Source organism: Bactrocera neohumeralis, chromosome 6 (genome assembly GCF_024586455.1).
Source record: "Bactrocera neohumeralis isolate Rockhampton chromosome 6, APGP_CSIRO_Bneo_wtdbg2-racon-allhic-juicebox.fasta_v2, whole genome shotgun sequence".
NCBI classification, from domain to species: domain Eukaryota; kingdom Metazoa; phylum Arthropoda; class Insecta; order Diptera; family Tephritidae; genus Bactrocera; species Bactrocera neohumeralis.
In genome coordinates this window covers 77,707,946-77,726,738 of record NC_065923.1, presented here as the reverse complement: position 1 = coordinate 77,726,738, position 18,793 = coordinate 77,707,946, and the positions used below count along the sequence as shown (strand labels likewise).

General features: G+C 35.2%; 2 protein-coding genes and 1 long non-coding RNA gene across 10 annotated transcripts in view; 1 reads left to right on the top strand and 2 right to left on the bottom strand.

Annotated features, from left to right (window-relative positions):
* LOC126763096 (uncharacterized) overlaps positions 1–18,793 on the top strand; it is a 175,850-nt gene that overhangs the window by 9,114 nt on the left and 147,943 nt on the right. The window lies entirely within an intron of this gene.
* Positions 572–4,575, bottom strand: LOC126763093 (uncharacterized). The gene is made up of 5 exons (XM_050480298.1): positions 4,313–4,575; positions 3,376–3,435; positions 2,924–3,322; positions 2,499–2,839; positions 572–870 (listed from the first exon to the last, which is right to left on the bottom strand). The coding sequence occupies exons 1-5, from the start codon at positions 4,462–4,464 to the stop codon at positions 620–622; spliced, it is 1,203 nt and encodes a 400-aa protein (XP_050336255.1). The 5' UTR covers positions 4,465–4,575; the 3' UTR covers positions 572–619.
* Positions 9,260–18,793, bottom strand: part of LOC126763090 (uncharacterized) — a 281,618-nt gene continuing 272,084 nt past the window's right edge. For 5 of the 7 annotated variants that reach the window (XM_050480291.1, XM_050480289.1, XM_050480290.1 and 2 more), the window contains one exon: positions 10,642–13,732. In XM_050480291.1, the coding sequence (XP_050336248.1) occupies positions 11,520–13,732 (2,213 nt within the window). In that variant the 3' untranslated portion in view covers positions 10,642–11,519. The other 2 variants (XR_007667554.1, XR_007667553.1) reach the window with 2 other exon arrangements.

Here is an 18,793-nt window from a genome sequence, read left to right as displayed (position 1 = left end):
CCTTTATAAGTTTAAATGTCACTCCACTTATCCCGAGCATAGTTTATTTTTAATTCCGATTGACGTGCTATCAACTCAGTTCTTTATTAACGATTTTCAGCAGACAACAACAAAGCGATGTAAGAGAAAATAACGAAAAGAGGTGAAAAAATCAAAGGAAAGCAATTGACGCGCGAAACTAGCCCGTAACATCCATTCAAGCGACTACAGCCAATATGCGGGCACTAAAAAATAGAACGAACCTTGGAAGGCAGTAAACAAAAGTAGAGAAAGCGAGTGCTAAATATTGAGATTCCTTCCATTTTCCATCGCGTCAACAAGATGAGCAATGGACGTTTTATTAACAGAGCATTCTGCGAATATATACCAGTACACGAAAGTGCATTTGACAAAGAAGAAAATGAAAAACATTGACAAGCACTGCAAAGGACAGACGTAGCACAAGCTTAGCGTTTACGGAATGACGTTCGATTCGATTGTTGCTAGTAATAAATTTCCATTTGTTTCAGTAAAAAAAATTTGCTATTTCATTCTTGAATACTATTTTTTACAACTGCAAAAGGTTCTTGGTATCTACATTGCACATCGTCTGCTCCTTCGCTCTCTGCTTCTTACGTTTTCAGTGGCATAATTGTTCTAAAATTTTAATTTTACAATGACAATGCTCTTGCATCATATTATATATGGACTCGATTTCATGCAAGAAATTCTCCAACATCTCCGGACGTCGAAAGATATCCGGATCTACAGTGACATTGTTATCTCTCAAGATACTCCAACGCTTCATGCTATTTACAATATCCTCACAGAAATCGGTTTTCTTTTCCACTATAGATGGCTTGCGTGGAGCAATCTTTGATTTGGCGGAGCCTAGTGATGTGGAAGAGAGATAGAAATTTTAAATTAGTCGCAATAGTTAAGATTTTGTGACAAGGTTTGTGTCTTGATTAAAATATGGCGCTCTCTTAAATGCTTTGCATATACTCTCAAGATCATGTTTGTATGGGTTGTTTTTTTTTTAGACATTTGGGTTTTAAGAAGAAACATATGACCATATGCTAACTTTATTATAAAAATAGGGGTTTGCCTTATGTTTTAAAAATGATTTCAGACAAGTGACCGTCGCGCCTGGGCTAATAAATTGCAGTCCAGAGCCCCATTTTCAATCAATTCTTGCAAAAATTGTGGAAGTAGTCAGGTCTTCGAAGCGTGATAACGCATTCACCAAAAGCTTCCTTCAATAAATTGACTGTTTCGTCGTCCATCTCAATATCCTCTAATTCAGGAACAAAAAAGGCATTGACTTTTTTAACAGGGACGACTTAATGTTTTAAAGAAGTCAATGCTTCATCCATCCTATAGAAGAAACCATACAGTGAATTTTCGAGAGTAAAACGGCGTCTCAACTATGTCTTCTGGATTATCATCACCCCAATTTTGTTTACTAACGTGCCCATTGAACCAAAAGTAAGCTTCCTCGCTGAACAAAATTTTATTGTGAAGGTCGATATCGGTGACCATCTCGCTTTGGGTCCATTCACCGAACGTGAGACGCGCTTGGTGGCCGTTTAGCTTCGAGTAAGTCCACAAATCAGGATCATTCCTCGAAATCTTCATAAAGTGGATGAGCACAGCTCCAATTATTCCGCACATTGACTGATGGACTCGATCGGGTCTTCTTCAATACTCTGTTTCACAACAGTGAAGGCGTCTTCGGTGTGGATTTTACGCCCTCTTTGAGAATGGCATTATCCTTAAATTACTGACTCTGCAGGACGATTATGTTGACCGAATATTGGACGCAGACCTGAGTATAAATCAAGTAACAGCTCTCAAAAAGACCAAATCCGGAAAAAGGTATTGCCTTATTGAAAACCATACGTCTGCTTGGCGGAGCTTTCCTGCTGTTATCTCATAAATAGAAGAGCCAACAAGTTTCAAGCCTACTTCGAAGGACTAAGTAATAAAGGCTTTCACAGCAGATATGGGCTCAGAGAATGGAATCGGAGTATCTTATGGCTTATGATGAGATCCTATAAAATTGAAATATTTTCGCGCCAGATATTGCCTCGGAAAATTGAGTCAAAGGGTTAAAGGGATCTTTTGGACTATAATGAGATCCGATAAAACGAAATATTTGCGTTCGGTAAAAAGGTTAGATTATACAATCTTTAAAGTTGTGATATCCTCATATTCCGGATACCAAAAAAATCGGATCGGCTGATCAGAGCCTTAACTAAGGGGCGCTAATTGTTAAACAGAAAATGAAACCATATTTGGATTTCGGAAGTTCATTGGGATTCGGACATACAACTTATTCAGAGAAAAACGATTCAGAATGACAGAAAGATGGAATCGGCTGATCAGAGTTTTATCTAAGGGACGTTAATTGTTAAGTAGAAAACTAGACCATATTTGGATTTTGCAAGTTCATTGGGATTCGGACACTCAGTCAGCTTTTAATAATCCTTTAACTCCTCTTAGTGTTTTAAACTTACCCGTGGCTTTCTTCTCTTTTCGTTCGACGGACCTGCGTCTTTTTTTCACCGCTCGATGCTTGTCACGTAATTGGGCTTTGGCGGCTTGTTCGTACATATTTAAGATATTGTACATACGACGATCCACATCCTTAGATTTTTCCAAAATTTCACATTTCGGATCGCAATAACCATGTACATTAGGTCCCGGATATGGTATCAATGTATTGTAAGAGGAATGCTCAAACTTTTTGCGCGCAATATTTGTCTGATTCTCCAGCTTGGCGCGCAGTTGTCGCACATATTTATTATGCTGCTTGAAGGACATGGCTGCTAGCAGTTTTTCAACTTTCGAGAGACAGCTGCAAATATACGAGAGAAATTTAAACTGCGAATTGTTCACTCATTACACCTCGAGCAAAGCATGATATAGAGAGCAAACTCACTGTGAGTTCCTCAACGAATAAACACCGGGTATTTGATAGGTACGCATCATATGGTGTAACTTGAAGGCCACACACTGCAGTAGCTCTTCGGCGGTTAAAACTTGCGACTTCAATAATTGGCTGTGATCGTGTATGTATTGACGTGTGTACCAACCTCGCCACAGCGCTTGTATCTTCTGCGCTTGCCGGAAATAATATTGCTCGACTACCGCTTGAGTTTCCTCCTCCAACTTACGATATGTATTATGTCTTCTGTAGAATTTGCGCCACTCAAATTGTAAGCGTATGGCCGCGGTACGTTTACGTTGGTAGATACGCTGATAATACCAACGGCGTAGGTATTTTTGTATAGTACGTGCGGCCTTAAACTGCAGATAGTCTAAGCGTAGTAGCGTTGTGCTATATGGCATCAGATTTAGTCTTAGTCTTTAATGGTAATATAAGACACTTACCGTGACAACTGCATTTTAGATTTCTGTTTAATGTCTGAAGCGGACCACATTTCTTCATACCTGCATGAATATTTGATCATTAAAACATCGAATGATCTCATAAACTTTTGAAATTATTTTATGGGCATTATCCCAACAGTGTAAGCGAAAGATACAAGTTTCAGAAAATTTAAGAGTTATGAAAGTTAAGTAAAAAGCTGTCAGAATGCTAAAAAGCTTTATAAAATTTAATAAGGCTTATATAATAAAGCTTTGAAATTTTAGCATCATGAAAACTACAAGATCGTCTTAAATTACTTTTCTTGAGTGACAAAGCTTAAATGGAAGCTTTTTGATTTTGTGTTACATTTTAAAATATGTTTGAGATGTTAGGCAAGATTGTAATACTCAACAATTTGTTTTAAGATCTGAAGATAAAACAATTAAAGAAACAAAGTTTTTAAGCTTCAAAATTTTTTAAATGCTAAAAAGCGCATTTCACCCGTATGATAAAACTTTGAAGCTTAAGCATCAACAAAATTATAAAATCGTGTTAAATTACTTTCGGGAGTGACAAAGCTTAAATGGAAGCTTTTCCATTTTATGTTGCATTTTTTAAGATGTTACGAAATATCGTAATATATTTTACTCTCAACAATTTTGTTTCAAACAGAATCGCAGTACAAAAAAGCTTACAAAGTTCACGCTTTAAGAGGACCTTAGTTTTTTCTTTCTGAACTAACTCTATTTTTTAATAAGCTTACAATGTGATTTTAAGCAGTTTTTCGTGAAATCTTACAGATTTTTATTTCTCAGCACTTCCTTGAGTGTCTGGCCTTTGCGAAATATAGGTTTAAACACTTGGGAACCCAAGTACGATCTTTGGATCAGCCAACCTAATTTAACCTAACCTAACCTGCAGTCATCTCTTTCTCACATATTATATGTAAAAACTTACCAGCCCTGGAAATCTTCCTGCGAGAAAAACATATGTTTGGAATCGTAAATGCTCTCCAGCGTACGTAATGGTACGCCCGATTCGACGTCCTTAACCTCGTGGGTAACCGGCTTTTTGTGAGATTGACGCACAGATCTCTTAGTAGAAGTCATATTGTTTGTTCAAGCCTTATATACTAGTATTTAAGAGAATAATATTAACTTTAAAAGCTTTAAAAAATATGTCTCGTTGCTGAAGTAAATTTAAATTTCTTTTTAAACTGACAAAGGTGTTCAAAATTTTTTTTGAAGAATGTTTCAAGCATTTTGGTATTAATTTTCAAGTACAGGGTGCTCTATAGTTTAAGGTTTGAAGCTGTAACGGAATACTTACGCTATTATAAAGAGTGATCTGTTTCGAGGTTCCCTACTTCAAACTTAAAGTATTTAATCTTTAATTCGAAAGAACATTCTTTGGCATATATTTTTTGAAGATTATCTCTTTCAAATGTTGACCGCGGCTACGTCTCAGATAGTCCATACGTTGAGTCTTATTTTCGATGATTCGTTCGAGCATTTCGACTTGTAAACAGCGAATGACGTGATGTTTTGCTCCAAGACTTCAATCGAAGCGGGATTGTCCGCATAGACTTTAGACTTTACATATCCTCACAGGAAAAAGTCTAACAGTGTGATATCACACGAAATTATCTCCTCACCGAAGTGTTCTCTCAATAAATCCATTGATTGATGCGGCGTGTGGGAAGTAGCATCATCTTGTTGAAACCAAAAGTCGCCGATATCACGAGCTTCAATTTTAGGCATCAAAGAGTCGGTTATCATTACGCGATAACGGTCGCCGTTGACAGTTACATTCGCACCGGCATCATTTTTGAAGAAATATAAACCGACGACTCTACTGGCCCACAAACCACACCGAATGCTTGTTGTTTCTGGATGAAAAGCAGCTCTTGAATCTCTTCAGGTTTACTTGTTTATATACCCCTTGAGCCGGAAATGGACCTCAACGCTTAATAAAATTTGGCTCCAAAACGTCGAATCCTTGGAACTTTTCAAGAGGCCATACAGCGAAGCTATGTCGCTTGGGAAGGTCGAGTGACTTCAGCTCTTGCACAAGCTATATTTTGTACGATTTTAATTCAATATCTCGACGTAAAATGCGCCAAGTCATTCCATACGTCAGTCCGGATTGCTGCGAGCGACGCTGAATCGATTCTCCATGGTCTTCGTGTACACTCTCAGCTGCTATATTTTCATCACTGATTGATGGACGTGGTCTATTCGGTGAAATATTATCCAATAATGAATGAATAATGGAGTCTCAAGATGGGTGATTAGGACGATTATTTTGACCAGAAGTTGAGCAAAACACGCGAAACACATTATTTACGTGAATTTTCGTAATAAAGTCGACGATTCGTATTTGATTTCGATTTTGTTAAGGCGTAAGTCTTTCCATGATGAAATGCCAAGAATACTGAACGAAAAATAACATGACAGTTTGACACGACTCTTACGTGATCTGTCAAAAATGTACGCCTACGTGGATCACCATTTATAATACTTACGTTATTATATTTCTCAAATTTTTTGTTAGAATAACAGAACTCGAATATGGTTTGTTTTAAATTTTTGCTAATTTTTTATTTTATTTTTATATAGCAATCTTTATACAAGAACAGTTACATATTAGCACCAAAAACAGTTAATTTTTCAAATATCTTAATATATTTTGAAATGAAAAGCTTAACTGTTTTGGCTTAGGTTAATACATATGTACAGAAATTATGCAGCTTAAGTTTAGATACTTCGAAATTAACTTTTATGATATGAGAGTACAAAAATTTAGAGAGAATGAAAGTAAATGAGAATTTTGTAGACTTAAAATTATAATACAATAAACATAAATATTTCTAAAGTTACAAATATCAATTTAAGCATTTGTTAGCTAAAAATGTAACCAATTTACATACAAGAGAAATTACTAATGCTAATTGAACGAATTACAAAGAAAATTATTTGCATAAATTACGAATTTTAAAAAGAATAATTTCCATTTGAGCTAAAAAGTAGTTTACAGTCAATGGTTTATTTGAGTGCGTATAGGTAACTAAAATTTAAATTTTTGGTTGACAATTTAAAAAATTAAATTTTGATAATTTTGTAATGTTCAATTTAAGAAATTATGCTATAATTTTTGCATGAGTTTTTTTGTATCTTTAAAAAATATTCTCGTTTTAGGAATTCTTCGCTTATTTTTTCAAAAAAGTTTTATAGTCATTTTCTGCTATAGAATATTTTGTATGAAGCTTATCTTATTTTTGTTGCTTTTGCTTGTTCAATAATTTTTTTAATTGTGTTTCTATTGAAAACATTTTTTGAAATGTTAAAATGTTTAAATCAAAAATGAGCTTTCGAAAATTATGACATTATAGTATCAATATAAAAACAAAGGTAAATTTTCGAAAATTTTGAAATTATTTTATGTATAGAAAATTGTTGCTTAAAAAAATTGTGAACATTGTTTCGAAATTGTGTTCAAAAAATATTTTTGTTTTTATCAAAACAACTTTTTTTTGGTTAGTTTTCCAAGATTTTTATACAAAATAAGTTTTTTTGGAATACTTTCGTTTCTTTTTAAGATTTTTTCATAATAAATAATTGTTGGGGTTGGCAAAAAAATTGTTTTTGCAATTTTTTTTAAACAATTTTTTGTGAAATTGTTTTTCAATATTCATTTTTGGGACAATTGCTTTTGTTTAGAACAAATTTAATGGATTTTTTTTTCAAACAAAATTTTTTGTAAGAAGAATTTTGGAAATTCAAAAAAAAAATGTTTCAAATATTTCGATTTCAGAAGAAATTATTTGTTTTTTTTCTTTTTCAAAACAAATTTTTTGAATATTTTTTTAGGACAAATTTTTGTATACTTGTTTTGAAAATAATTTTTGTGAAATTTTTTTTTATATAAATTTTTGGAACAGATGTTTGTATACTTATTTTGAAAATTTTTGTAAAATTTCTCTTCAAAACAAATTTCTGCGAAATATTTTTGGAAATTTGTTGAAATTGTTTCGAATATTTCTTTTTCAGAAGAAATTTTTTTTCACTCTTTCAAAACAAATTTTTTGAATACTTTTTTAGAACAAATGTTTGTGAAATTTTTTTTACAAAAAAAAATGTTTGGGAAAAGAATTTTGGAAATTTGTTTAAAATCATTGTTTCGAGTATTTATTTTCCAGAATAGAATGTTTGTATAATTTTTTTTCAAAACAAATTTTTGGGGAATTTTTTTTTCCCAAATAAATTTTTGTGAAAAGAATTTTGGAGATTTGTTGAAAAAATATGGTTTCGAATATTTAATTTTCAGAAGAATTTTTTCAGTGTTCTTTTATTTAATAATTTTTTCAAAACATTTTTTTGTATAATTTTCTTCAAAATAAATTTTTTGGATTTTCTCTTTTTCAAAACAAATTTTTTGAATATTATTTTCAAAATAAAATTTTTGAATATTCTTTTCGAAACATATTATTTTTTTTTTATCTAAGTTGAGACAATTGCCTTTTAAAAACAAATTTTGTATAATTTTTTTCAAAACAAATTTTTAAATATTTTTTCTTCAAACAAATTTTTGTGAAAAAAGTTGTGGAAATTTTTGGTAAAAAATGTATTTTTTTTGAAAAAATTTTTGGAAAGTTTATTTATGTTTTCGTTTTCGTTTATTTATTTTTTTTTCGTTATTGGAAATTTAAAAAAAATTTATAGTTATATTTTTTTCGTAATTCTATTCTAGGTGCTAAAAGTTTTTGTTGGGAATTTCGTTTTTGTTGTGCGAATGGTTTGTTTTTCATTTTTGTTATCGTGAGTTTGTGTGCAATACATCACTGTGTTTTGTTTTTTTCTATCAAAAAGTTGCTTTACAATTTATGTAAATGCGTTGAATTGTTGTTGTCTACGTATGTAATTACTTGTGTAATAAATACTTTTCGGTTAAAAATGTGTTTTTTTGTTGTAAAAATAAGAAATAAAATGTCTGTGTTTTTAATGCTAAGTTTTAATAGTAACTTTTCTTTGCTATAACCGCGTAAGCGGTGTCCACGCCAATAAAGAAGAAGAAGAACTTTTATTTGCCGAAAGTTATATGAAAAATAATATAAAAATAATTAAAAAAAGTTTAATTTTATATTTTTACTATGGCCAATGTGATACACACAGTCGGTGGAAAATTTTGAAATTTCGTTTTTTTTTTCGAATAAAAAATTTTTATATTATAATAATTTCAATTAAAAAGGTTTGCGCTTAAATTTGAACTTAATTAATAGTGCTCTTAAAATAATAGTTTTCAAATTTTGTTTAATTGTTTTTGTTGCTTTTAAAATAGCAGCATTTAGCAATTAGAAGCGCTTAAAGTTTTCATATTTTGTTTACATTTTTGTTTTAAATACCTTAAAAAAATTATGTTTTAAATTTTTTGAAAATATCTTAAATAATTTTGAAAATATTAAAAAAAATTAATTTTTATTTAAGCCAACATTTATTTTTAATTTTCGTATAATTTTCTTTTAATTGTTAAAAGTGTTTATTTTTAAATTTGTAATTATATATTTAAAACTCTTTAAATCATTTAATATAGTTTTATAAAATCTTAAAATATTAAAAAAAAATTACTCGCAGGTAACTATCGAAATTTAAAAAAAAAAAGTTGTTAAAATTCTAACAATAATGCGAATAGCTTAAGAAAATAAAAAACTGCTTCGAAAGCTAAAAAAATGTTAAAATTCTAACAATGCTTTGAAGAGTTTAATAATTAATAAAAAAAAACTAAAAAATGCTCCTTTAGTTTAAAAAATTAATTAAAAAATGTTGAAATTCTAATAATGCTCTGAAAAGCTTGAAAAATAATAAAAAAAAAAAATAAAAATAAAAAATAAATTTGCTTTAAATATAAAAAAAATAAAAAAAGGATAAAAAAAAAAAATAAAAAATGCTTCCCATGACTTCAAATAATTATTAAAAAAAATTGTCAAAATTCTAAAACGCTTCAAATATATAAAAAAAAATTTAAAAAAAAAATTTGTTCAATTTGAAAACTTTCACACGTGTTTGCATACATTACATATCTCTTGATATTTTTCGAAGCTTGAAATGCAATGCTACGTTGCCTGCTTAAAAACAAAACCGTTTCTGGAACATTGTCCTATCACATTTTATATATAAACATACCTACAATTTATATAATTTAATTTAAAAATATATTATATTACATAATCTGTAAATTATAGCTATGTCAATAAAAATAAATCAGTTTAATTGCAAATGTCTTCTGATTCGTGTGTGTCTGTGTGTGTGTGTGCATAATTAATGTAGGCGTTTTTTCAACCGAAAACAAAAAAAATCCATAAAAATACAAAAAAAAAAAAAAACAATAACAAAAACACAATGAATTTGTACACATTGATTTTAATGCGATTTTAATTGCCAATAAAAATATTATTACACAATTGCCAATTACGTTAAATAATGCGACAATACAAAAACAAAAATAGAGAAAAAATGTAAATAAATTAAAAATAAATATTTGTGTGAGAATTTGTTGTTCCTTTTTTTGTTTTTTGCTGTCTTGTGACACACGTAAACGCCTACAAAATTTATTATTTAAATTATCTTTCCCAGTTGCTGATTTTTTTCGCTCTTTCTTTCAGTACATTCCAATATAATGCACACATATGCATTTTAATAGTAAAATTTTTTACAATAAAAAAATGAAAAATAATAATTTGCCACAGCGTAGTGCTTAATTCCTAAGTAAATACAATATTAATTTAAGATTTAAAATGAGAATTATAATTTTGTTTTTTTTAGTTGTATTTTTTTCCAATAACTGCTGGTGATTGTATTGACACTTTCATAGTTTTGAGGGTTTGTTTGCTTGCTGAGATTATAGTGCCGCTTAAGCCAAGTGAATATATGCATTTACGTTCATACATATACATAAATATCATACATCACAAATATTATTTTTTACCAGAGATATTTTTGATGTTTGGACACAAGCTTTAAGTCGTTTGCGTGACATGTATAATACATGGTTAACTTAACTATGGTAAGAATATAATTGTCGTCGACGTCATCCAGAGATATTGCTGTTGATGTCGGACCAATAGGAGAAGGTTTTCAGATAAGTAGGGTTGGCAGGGCATGCAAGGAGGTGGCCGGTGTCATGAGGCTACTCATTGCACGCTGGACATATATTAGATATGTCAGGGTCTATTCTGGATAAGTAGGAGTTTAACCTGCTACCTTATCAGAACCAAGCTGCGCAAGGGTCACTCGCGTTTCTCAATTCCCACCACAGTCGGTTCTACGCACCGGAATTGACTCGGATTTTATCCGGCCAAGGGCTGTTATTTAGAGACCTAAACCCGTTTAGATCGGTTGGTCTTAGAATGTAATACGACGCCTATGGCGGTTCGTTAGGGTCAGAACTGTATTGCATATTGGAACTACTTTTTTGTTGAAGATAAGTTAGATCAAAACCTTGGTCTTACAACATATACTGCTAGAAATAGTAATAGGAGCGTATATTTAAGAAAAGTCAACTCAGGTGTGTGAATTGGCTAGGCAAAGCAGTGCAAGTCTGGTGTCTGACTTTGCTAAATACACCATATGGTTATTATTTAAACATTTACGTTATGTAATATCTTGATTTTATTTTGAATTCTTTGAAAATCCTATGATTTTCAGTACTTTAAGGGTCTCAGCAGCCCAGGATATAAGTGAATATTTAAGAAAATTCCACTCAGGTGTGGAAGTTGGCTAAGCAAAGCAGTGCAAGTCTGGTGCCTGACTTTGCTAAATACACCATATGGTTATTATTCAAAAATTTACGACATTTAAATTCATGATTTTATTTCGAATTCTTTGAAAGACCCAACAACTGTAACACTTTAAGGTTCTCAGCAGCCCAGGACTCAACCTACTTATAATTCTCTTAACAGCGATTAACCCTCAAAACTAAATAAAGAATGTCATACCCACCATGACAGTTTAAACTTAAACTTGACTAAGTTTCTTAACTACAACAACTTACAACAACATATGTATTTCAGTTTCCAAAAGTCTGCGCCCACTGCTGAGAATCATGAGCAGCACCTTCTAACACTTAATCTCTGTTTATTTCCTACTTCCCTTTCTCATGCGGTCACCATCTATGCCATGGAAGAGTGCGACGTACTAGAGATGTGACTCAAACTGGTCGCTTCCGAGCTGGGCACCGTCCGATAATGATTTTTTAGTCTTTCGCTACGTGATGGCATACAAAATTTCCACACCGCCAGCGCGCATATGACTGTGAAAGCGACAAATACTGTTGCGCCTATATAACGCACCTCGGGACGAGTGAAGAACTGTCGTACACTGGGCTGATAGACAGTGGGCTGTGGTATGGGCGGTGAGGGTGCCGATGTTGAGAATGTGTACCAAGAGATGACAGTTGAAACGGTTTGTGTGGCTGCGGTGCTGGAATATGGTGAATTTGTGGTGAAAGTGGTGGATGTTTGTGGACTTGCGGTGCTGGGAAGAGGCGAGCTGGTTGAGAGACTGTAAAGATGTGTAGAGCTTGTCTCCACAGATATTAAAGGTGTCGTTGATATGGTTGTAGTTGAATCAGCTGAAGTGGTACTAGAAATTCCGGTTGTGGAACTAATGGAATCTAGTTCGGTTGTCGTCGATTCAGTTGGCTTGAAGTTTGTGGTTGTTGTAGACTCAGCATTATCAATGGCGAGCGGTGTTTCTTGTGAAGTTTCCGTGGATGTTGTAATTTCTTTATAAGAAGCAGCAACCGTAGTCGAAGAGTTGTCAGCCATTGAAACGCTTGTCGTACTGAACTCCTTGATATTCTCTTTACTGCTTGACGCTTCGTATGTAGAAGTTTCCGTAGAAACTGTTTCGCTAGTGCTGCTTACAAATGCAGGCGTCGGTGTTGGTTCAACAGTGGATGTCGATTCCGAATTTGAGGAAGAAGTAGACGTAGAAATATCAGCTTGTGGTTCCAATACAGACTGCGTTGTATTTTCACCAGTTTGTTCTAATATTTCATGTGTCGAAGTACTACTCTCCTCAGTGGATGTATGGACCACAGGACCGAAGTAAGACTCGGATGCAATATCATCAATGCTTCTTGTGGTGGTTGTGGATTCAGTGGTACTCGCCGATACGTCAGTGCTAGTCGTAGATACGTCAGTGGTTGTACTTGAAGGGTGTGCAAGCTCCGTTTTCTCTTCACTACTCGCTGACTGCTTTTGGATAGCAATAAGCACTGTTGACGATTCTGAGGACGTCTCTAAGGAAGTCAAAGTGGAAGTGGCTAGCGCAGGAAGTTCCGGAGAGCCTTTAGTGGTACTGTTATCAAGTATTGTGGCTACAGTTGTTGTGCTTGTAGATTCACTTTGCAATTCTTTCTCAGCTTGGCTAGATTTACTTGTGTCTGTCGAGTTCTCGTGGGCAATCAATATATTTTCCACACCCACCGGACACTGTGGACAACATTGTCCATGTATTTTTACGGGGTTACTGCAAGTGGTGGGCATACACAAACTTCCTACACATTCACGCTCACCATTTTCACAATGACATTTGGTGCACCAATTATTCTCATACCAATCGCTGCCATGCATCATGGGCTCATTCGAATCGGAAGCGTAACAACTGCGCTGTGTTTCAATCTCGCCCATCTCATTCATGGGGCACTCATTGTGGCAAAGTTCAGGTCCATTTTCACCATGGCAGCTGCAACGTGTGCATGCATCACGCCAGTAGGGTTGGACATCGCCATCGCTACATTCTTTTTTCGGTGCGCAGACGTAAGTTGGACAACAGTCACCTGGTACACCTTTAGCCTCGTGCACTCTTACGGCAACTTCATCGTTCGCACACTGCGGTAGTTCCCTGCAGGGCTTGCACTTGCAATCTTCTACACTAGAATAACGTCGTCTCCGACGTCGTTGTAGACTCTCAAGTGTCATGGTGGGACAACATATTTGTAGCATGCGCTCATGCTCATCTATGGCTTCGGTAGGACCGTTGTCAAAGCGTAGCTGACGCTTCACCAGCACAAGTTCAGGTCCTTTTTCAGTCTCTAAGTCTTTTGTGGCTCTATCATCGGACAGCTGACCTAAAGTCGAATTTGCTGCAACTGGCAACGCTGTAACATCATTCAATTCCATTGGTAGTTCTTCAAAGTGTTGCTCCACCGCATCGCCGAGATCATCCACCTCATCGTAGAAGTCATGCCGTGGCATAAGCTCCTCGGGTCCATACAGTACGTCGAATGCAGGCGCAGGTTCACTTTCTATGCTATCTGGCGGGCAGCTGTCGGTATTCGTAGCACATTCTATTTGACTGCAGTCGTAGTCGAAAGTAACTAGCGGAGAGGAGGAAGAGAAATGAATAAAATTTGTATTAGACTATATTTTTATTTGTGGAAGGTCTTGTTAAGTTATTGTGACAAAATTTTTGTAATTCATTATAAAAGGTAATCCATTTGGAGGTTCCCAACTTTTTTAAAGAAAAAACACAGAAAGCACAAATTTTATGGTGCATATATTTGTTACTGAGGTATTGCACCCATATGCGGTATGTTTATTAACATTCGAAATAATTTTCTTTGGTATTTATGTTTTGAAGATTATCTCTTTCAAATGTTGGTCGCGGCTAAGTTTCAGATGGTCCATCCATTGAAACCATTTTTCGATGACCCGTTCGAGAATTTCGATGGTAACTGGCGAATCACACGTGATGTTTTGCTCCAAGACCTAAATCGAAGCGAGATTGTCCGGCATTATTCTTGAAGAAATATGGACCGATGATTCCACCGGACAACAAACCATACCAAACCGTTTTTTTTCTGGAAGTCTCTTAGGTTGCTTTTTTGCTTGAGCGCATTGAGCCAGAAACGTGCCTCCGCTGAACAAATTTTGGCTCGAAAACGTCGGATCTTCTTGGAACTCTTCAAGACTCTATAGAGCGAAGCGATATTGAGAAAAGTACCTCTTCTGGGATCACCCGTTATGATAGTTCTAGAGAATTTTGAAAATATTTTCCAAAAAAATTGAAAATTGCTGTTCTCCGCTCAAAAAATTCTGGAGCTAAGAACACCGGGTCTAACACTATATACATACTTCATACTTTCTCCCCAGTTTTCTTTGAATTTTTAAACCGCTCAATAACCTACAAACATATGAAGCACCCCACTACGTTCTAATAAGAACAACCACTATTGAATTTTGCATGTAGCATGTGGCATGCGGCAAGTGACATTTGTTTACCACGTTCGACCAAGGAGTCATATGAGTAATCTCCTCTCGCATGTTTGCTATTTGTTCGGCAACAGAAGCATTCTTTGCCGAGTAACTATTGTTTTAAGTGCTTCTTCTTCTGCTTTGCATGCGCTGGCTTTGCTGTTGTTCGCCTGACAGCAAATTGACATTTCAGCTTTGTTGCATGCTGCGGTTGCAAGCGTAAATGTAAACAAACGTGTGAGAGAGAGAGACCTGTATTTACGCAACTTCTTTGATTTTCGCATTTGTTTAGCCACATTATGGATATGTGTGTGTGTGTGCGTAGGCGTGTATGTGTGTTTATGTTTGTGAACCGACTGCATGCAGCTGATATGCAGATTTGGCTTTGTATGTGTTTACACTGTTATATGTACATATTTGCAACTCGGCTCGCATACAATTTCCGTGCTGTAGCATTGATTAAAGCGCCACAATGCTTTCAAGTACGTTTTGTGGCAAACTAAAAATACATACAAATGCAACTTAATCATTGCGTTGCATACCTTGTGTCTTCGTTTGCCCTCCCTTGTATTTTTCCGCTTTCAATGCTTACATATTTGCTTCATTTACATGCTGCTTTAAAACCTTCATTCTCGCTTGTTGCAATGTGGGTAGTTTTTATGTTGCATAGCCTGCACTTAGGCATACTTGCTGCCTGCTTACTTTTTACCCTTACTCATCCTGTGCCTTCTCCACCCTGTGCCCTCATTTGCAATAGTAAATTTTGCTTTATTTCTTAATGCGTTAAACTCAAGTGCGTACTATCGATTTTCCTAATCACGTGCTACACGTTAACACCTACTCCCCCTCCCCCTCTCTCACAGTCGTATGTAACCTTAAAATGTTACACAAGCAAAGTAAATTTGTTTTTCATTATTGCCTCACATATCTTGCTACAACTATTCAGCTTACTTCAAATCTAATTACAATTGCAGCTTCTTTATTTTCTTTGCTCTTTTGGGAAATTGTGTAAATTTACAGTTAACAATTGCTTTGATTAATTATAGACAAAGTGATATTGTATTTGTGCTTGGTTTGTTTATTCTGAGATTGAGGTTAGGTTGAACTAGGATAGATGTTATTTAAGGTTATACTATTACTTACAGTTTATTGGCGACACAAAGAGAGCGTGCTAATTGGTTGACTTTTTTACTTTCATGTGTCAATTAGCAATTTAAACTAAGCTTGAGAAGACACTTTGAGAGTAAGGCTTCCAAAATCATTCGAATATGGAGCTCCTGCAGAAGTGTCATTGCCCCAAAGTGAGGCTTGTGATCCCATATGGTCTTCTTCATCTACACAAGAGTCATCCGTCCCATACTAGCATAAGGTGCGTTGGTATGATGGATGGCATTATCGAAAAAGCGCCGTATTAAAACCCTGGAACGGATGCGATGGGACCGATTGATGAAAACTACGGGCGCAATGAAAACTACGTCAACTAAGGCTCTGAAGGTTATCTTCGACATACGGCTACTCGTCTCTAGATTTTAGGACTTTTAAGTTAGACTCGGAGTCACCACGGGCATAGTATTATACTTGATCTTGTTAGTGGACACATGCTGAGTTGGCAATGCGACTGAGGGAGGCACATGGGGGGGTTAGCGGATACAACGTTTTCATTCCTCAATAGAGAACAGTGAACCAATGTTTCCGTGAACGACAGTTTCAACGGCGAAATCTACATATTCACCGACGGATCAAAGGGTGTAGTAATCCATACACAGAAGAAAGTCTTGAACAAATTACTACAATTCAGTCTTTCAGGCCGATATTGTAGGCATAACGGAAAGTGCAAGTGGTCCTTTGCTCTGGGCAGCATGTCAATAAAATTTCTAGCAAATAGACAAGCGACAATTAAGGCTATCCGTAGTGCCAATATTTAGTGGCACTGCGTTAGGTTATACAAGCAGGCAAGCAGGTTTCATTACAGGTGGCAACTCTAATTTAATTTTTGGTTTTACTTATTTAATTTATTGTTAACTTTTTGGCATGTTCTTGATAATTTCACTACATAAAATATTATATATGCTCAGTTATATATTTTTTGTTGTGTGGCAGCACCTGTTTCAACATTTGAGTACGTATTTTCAAAGTTTATTAGCGTAATACTCTCTCAAGTGCCTTTTATGTTGTAAATATTTCTTTTTCGATTTTTTCCCTAATTTTTTTATTTTGGTGGCAACCCTCTATCATAAGAGTTTTAGTGATAGAGTTCACTCTTTATACTTACATCAAATTGCAATTCGACATAATAAAATTCTTAACTCGATATCAAATCTTTATTCTACTTTTGTCAACCCAAATTTAACCTACAGCAACAAACACATAACTGTCTATTCATTATGCTGATTTGTCTTGCCTACTGCATGCCATTATCCAAATGCAAATTTCGCGTAGACTTCGAGTTGACCAGTGACAACCACACAACGTGACATACTAAGTAATTGGAACAAAAGACATAGACGCGAGTAGTGACGTTCCAAAAGTGGGGCAAAGCGAAGTTTGGAGAGACATTCAGACAGCAACGAATATATTTACACAAACAAAGTACATATATTGTGGCATATGCATATGGGTAGGAATGTTCCTCACATGCAAGCGCGCATTTATGCCCACCGCTGAGTTTGGCGACGCGGAACAAAAAGCCGCCGACAGATCACACTGAGTGATGTGACCAGCAAATTGAGGTCAAGCGGCTGAATTATGATGATGTCACATTGAGACAAGTTGCCGCATATACCACTCAGTTTCTGTACAATGCGCAGCCATAGCAGATAGGGGGATGATTGTGATTGCGCGAAGGAAAATATATTTATGTGTGTGCATATGCAGCAAGGAGCAAAGTGTATGAACATACAAAAGTCATTATGGTGGGTTTTATTCTTGTAAGAAAATACGAGCGTTGACGTGGATATAGGTTAATAAGTATGCACAGCCTACAGAGGGGAGGGGCATGCATAAATGTACATATATATGTATATCTATGAATAACTTTATGACAAATGCTGGTACTTGTATTTCTGTTTTTATATATTGGGGTTGGGGAAATGATATTTTGCTTTACATTTCCTGCGTTTCTCTTTATTCCGTTTTCGCCTCTTCTTCTTAAGAATGAATGACATAAGAATAAACTAATATTCGTTATCATATACTATAAAAATGAACTAGTTTTAGACTGGACCTAGTCTTTCTCGATAATCTATAGTTACATATATTTCGTAACAATATGTATGGTGTATGTATTCGATCTCAGCTCGATTCCTCTTACGAAATAAGAGTTATATCTCATTATTGACACAATATGGGGATGGCTGAATAAACCCTTGGTTTTACGCTTATTTCCGTTTTGTGGGATGTGTGAGGATATCTGAACCAACGTCATCCCAAGCCGAGGTGTCGCGATACCCGTGCTGATGGCTGAATGATCAGCGGCCGGTAATTGAATAGCTGATCGGGAGTGTTGGCCTCCGATGCCCGCGGAGGTCGGAGCTAACAATTGCCCTCTCTACGTATACCGGCTTTGCGGACGTGTAATCAATCCTTTGTGGATAACTCGGGGGACTAAATAAGAATGCAAAAAACAACTGACTCTATGACGATCCCTACGACTACAGGGAAAAGGACAAACAATAATACTATTCGGAATATCAGATGACGATAACCTCGTAGCCTCAGAGGACAAGGGCAAACATTAATACTAATCGGAATTCGTATGAAAACTACCTTGTCGCCTCAAGTCAGGAGACGATGAAAAGCTCTACAGAGTAGTAGTGAACAACAGCAAAACGTTTGCGATGTGGCAACCAATGAACCCTAGACTGCAGCTACAAGTGGAAAACTCCTCTATCTCACCAAAGCAGCCAAGAGATGTCAATATTCAGTCAAATTGTCAAGTCTATGTTAAATTATCAATCCGGCTGGTCGCCATCCGGAGTTTGATTTTTGTTAAACCCTTAGGCGGCACAGGGTAGAGCGCTTGCCAGACCTCTTTGGATTTCCTCGCGATAGCATTGCGAAATTAGCCACGTTTAAACTGAAGCTCATACCTGCCAAGGATAACTCAAAGAAACTAGTGCTCGCATTTGATTGTTCCCACCATAGGATCCAGGTGAATAACTCCAGAGGCAGAGTATTAGGCTAAT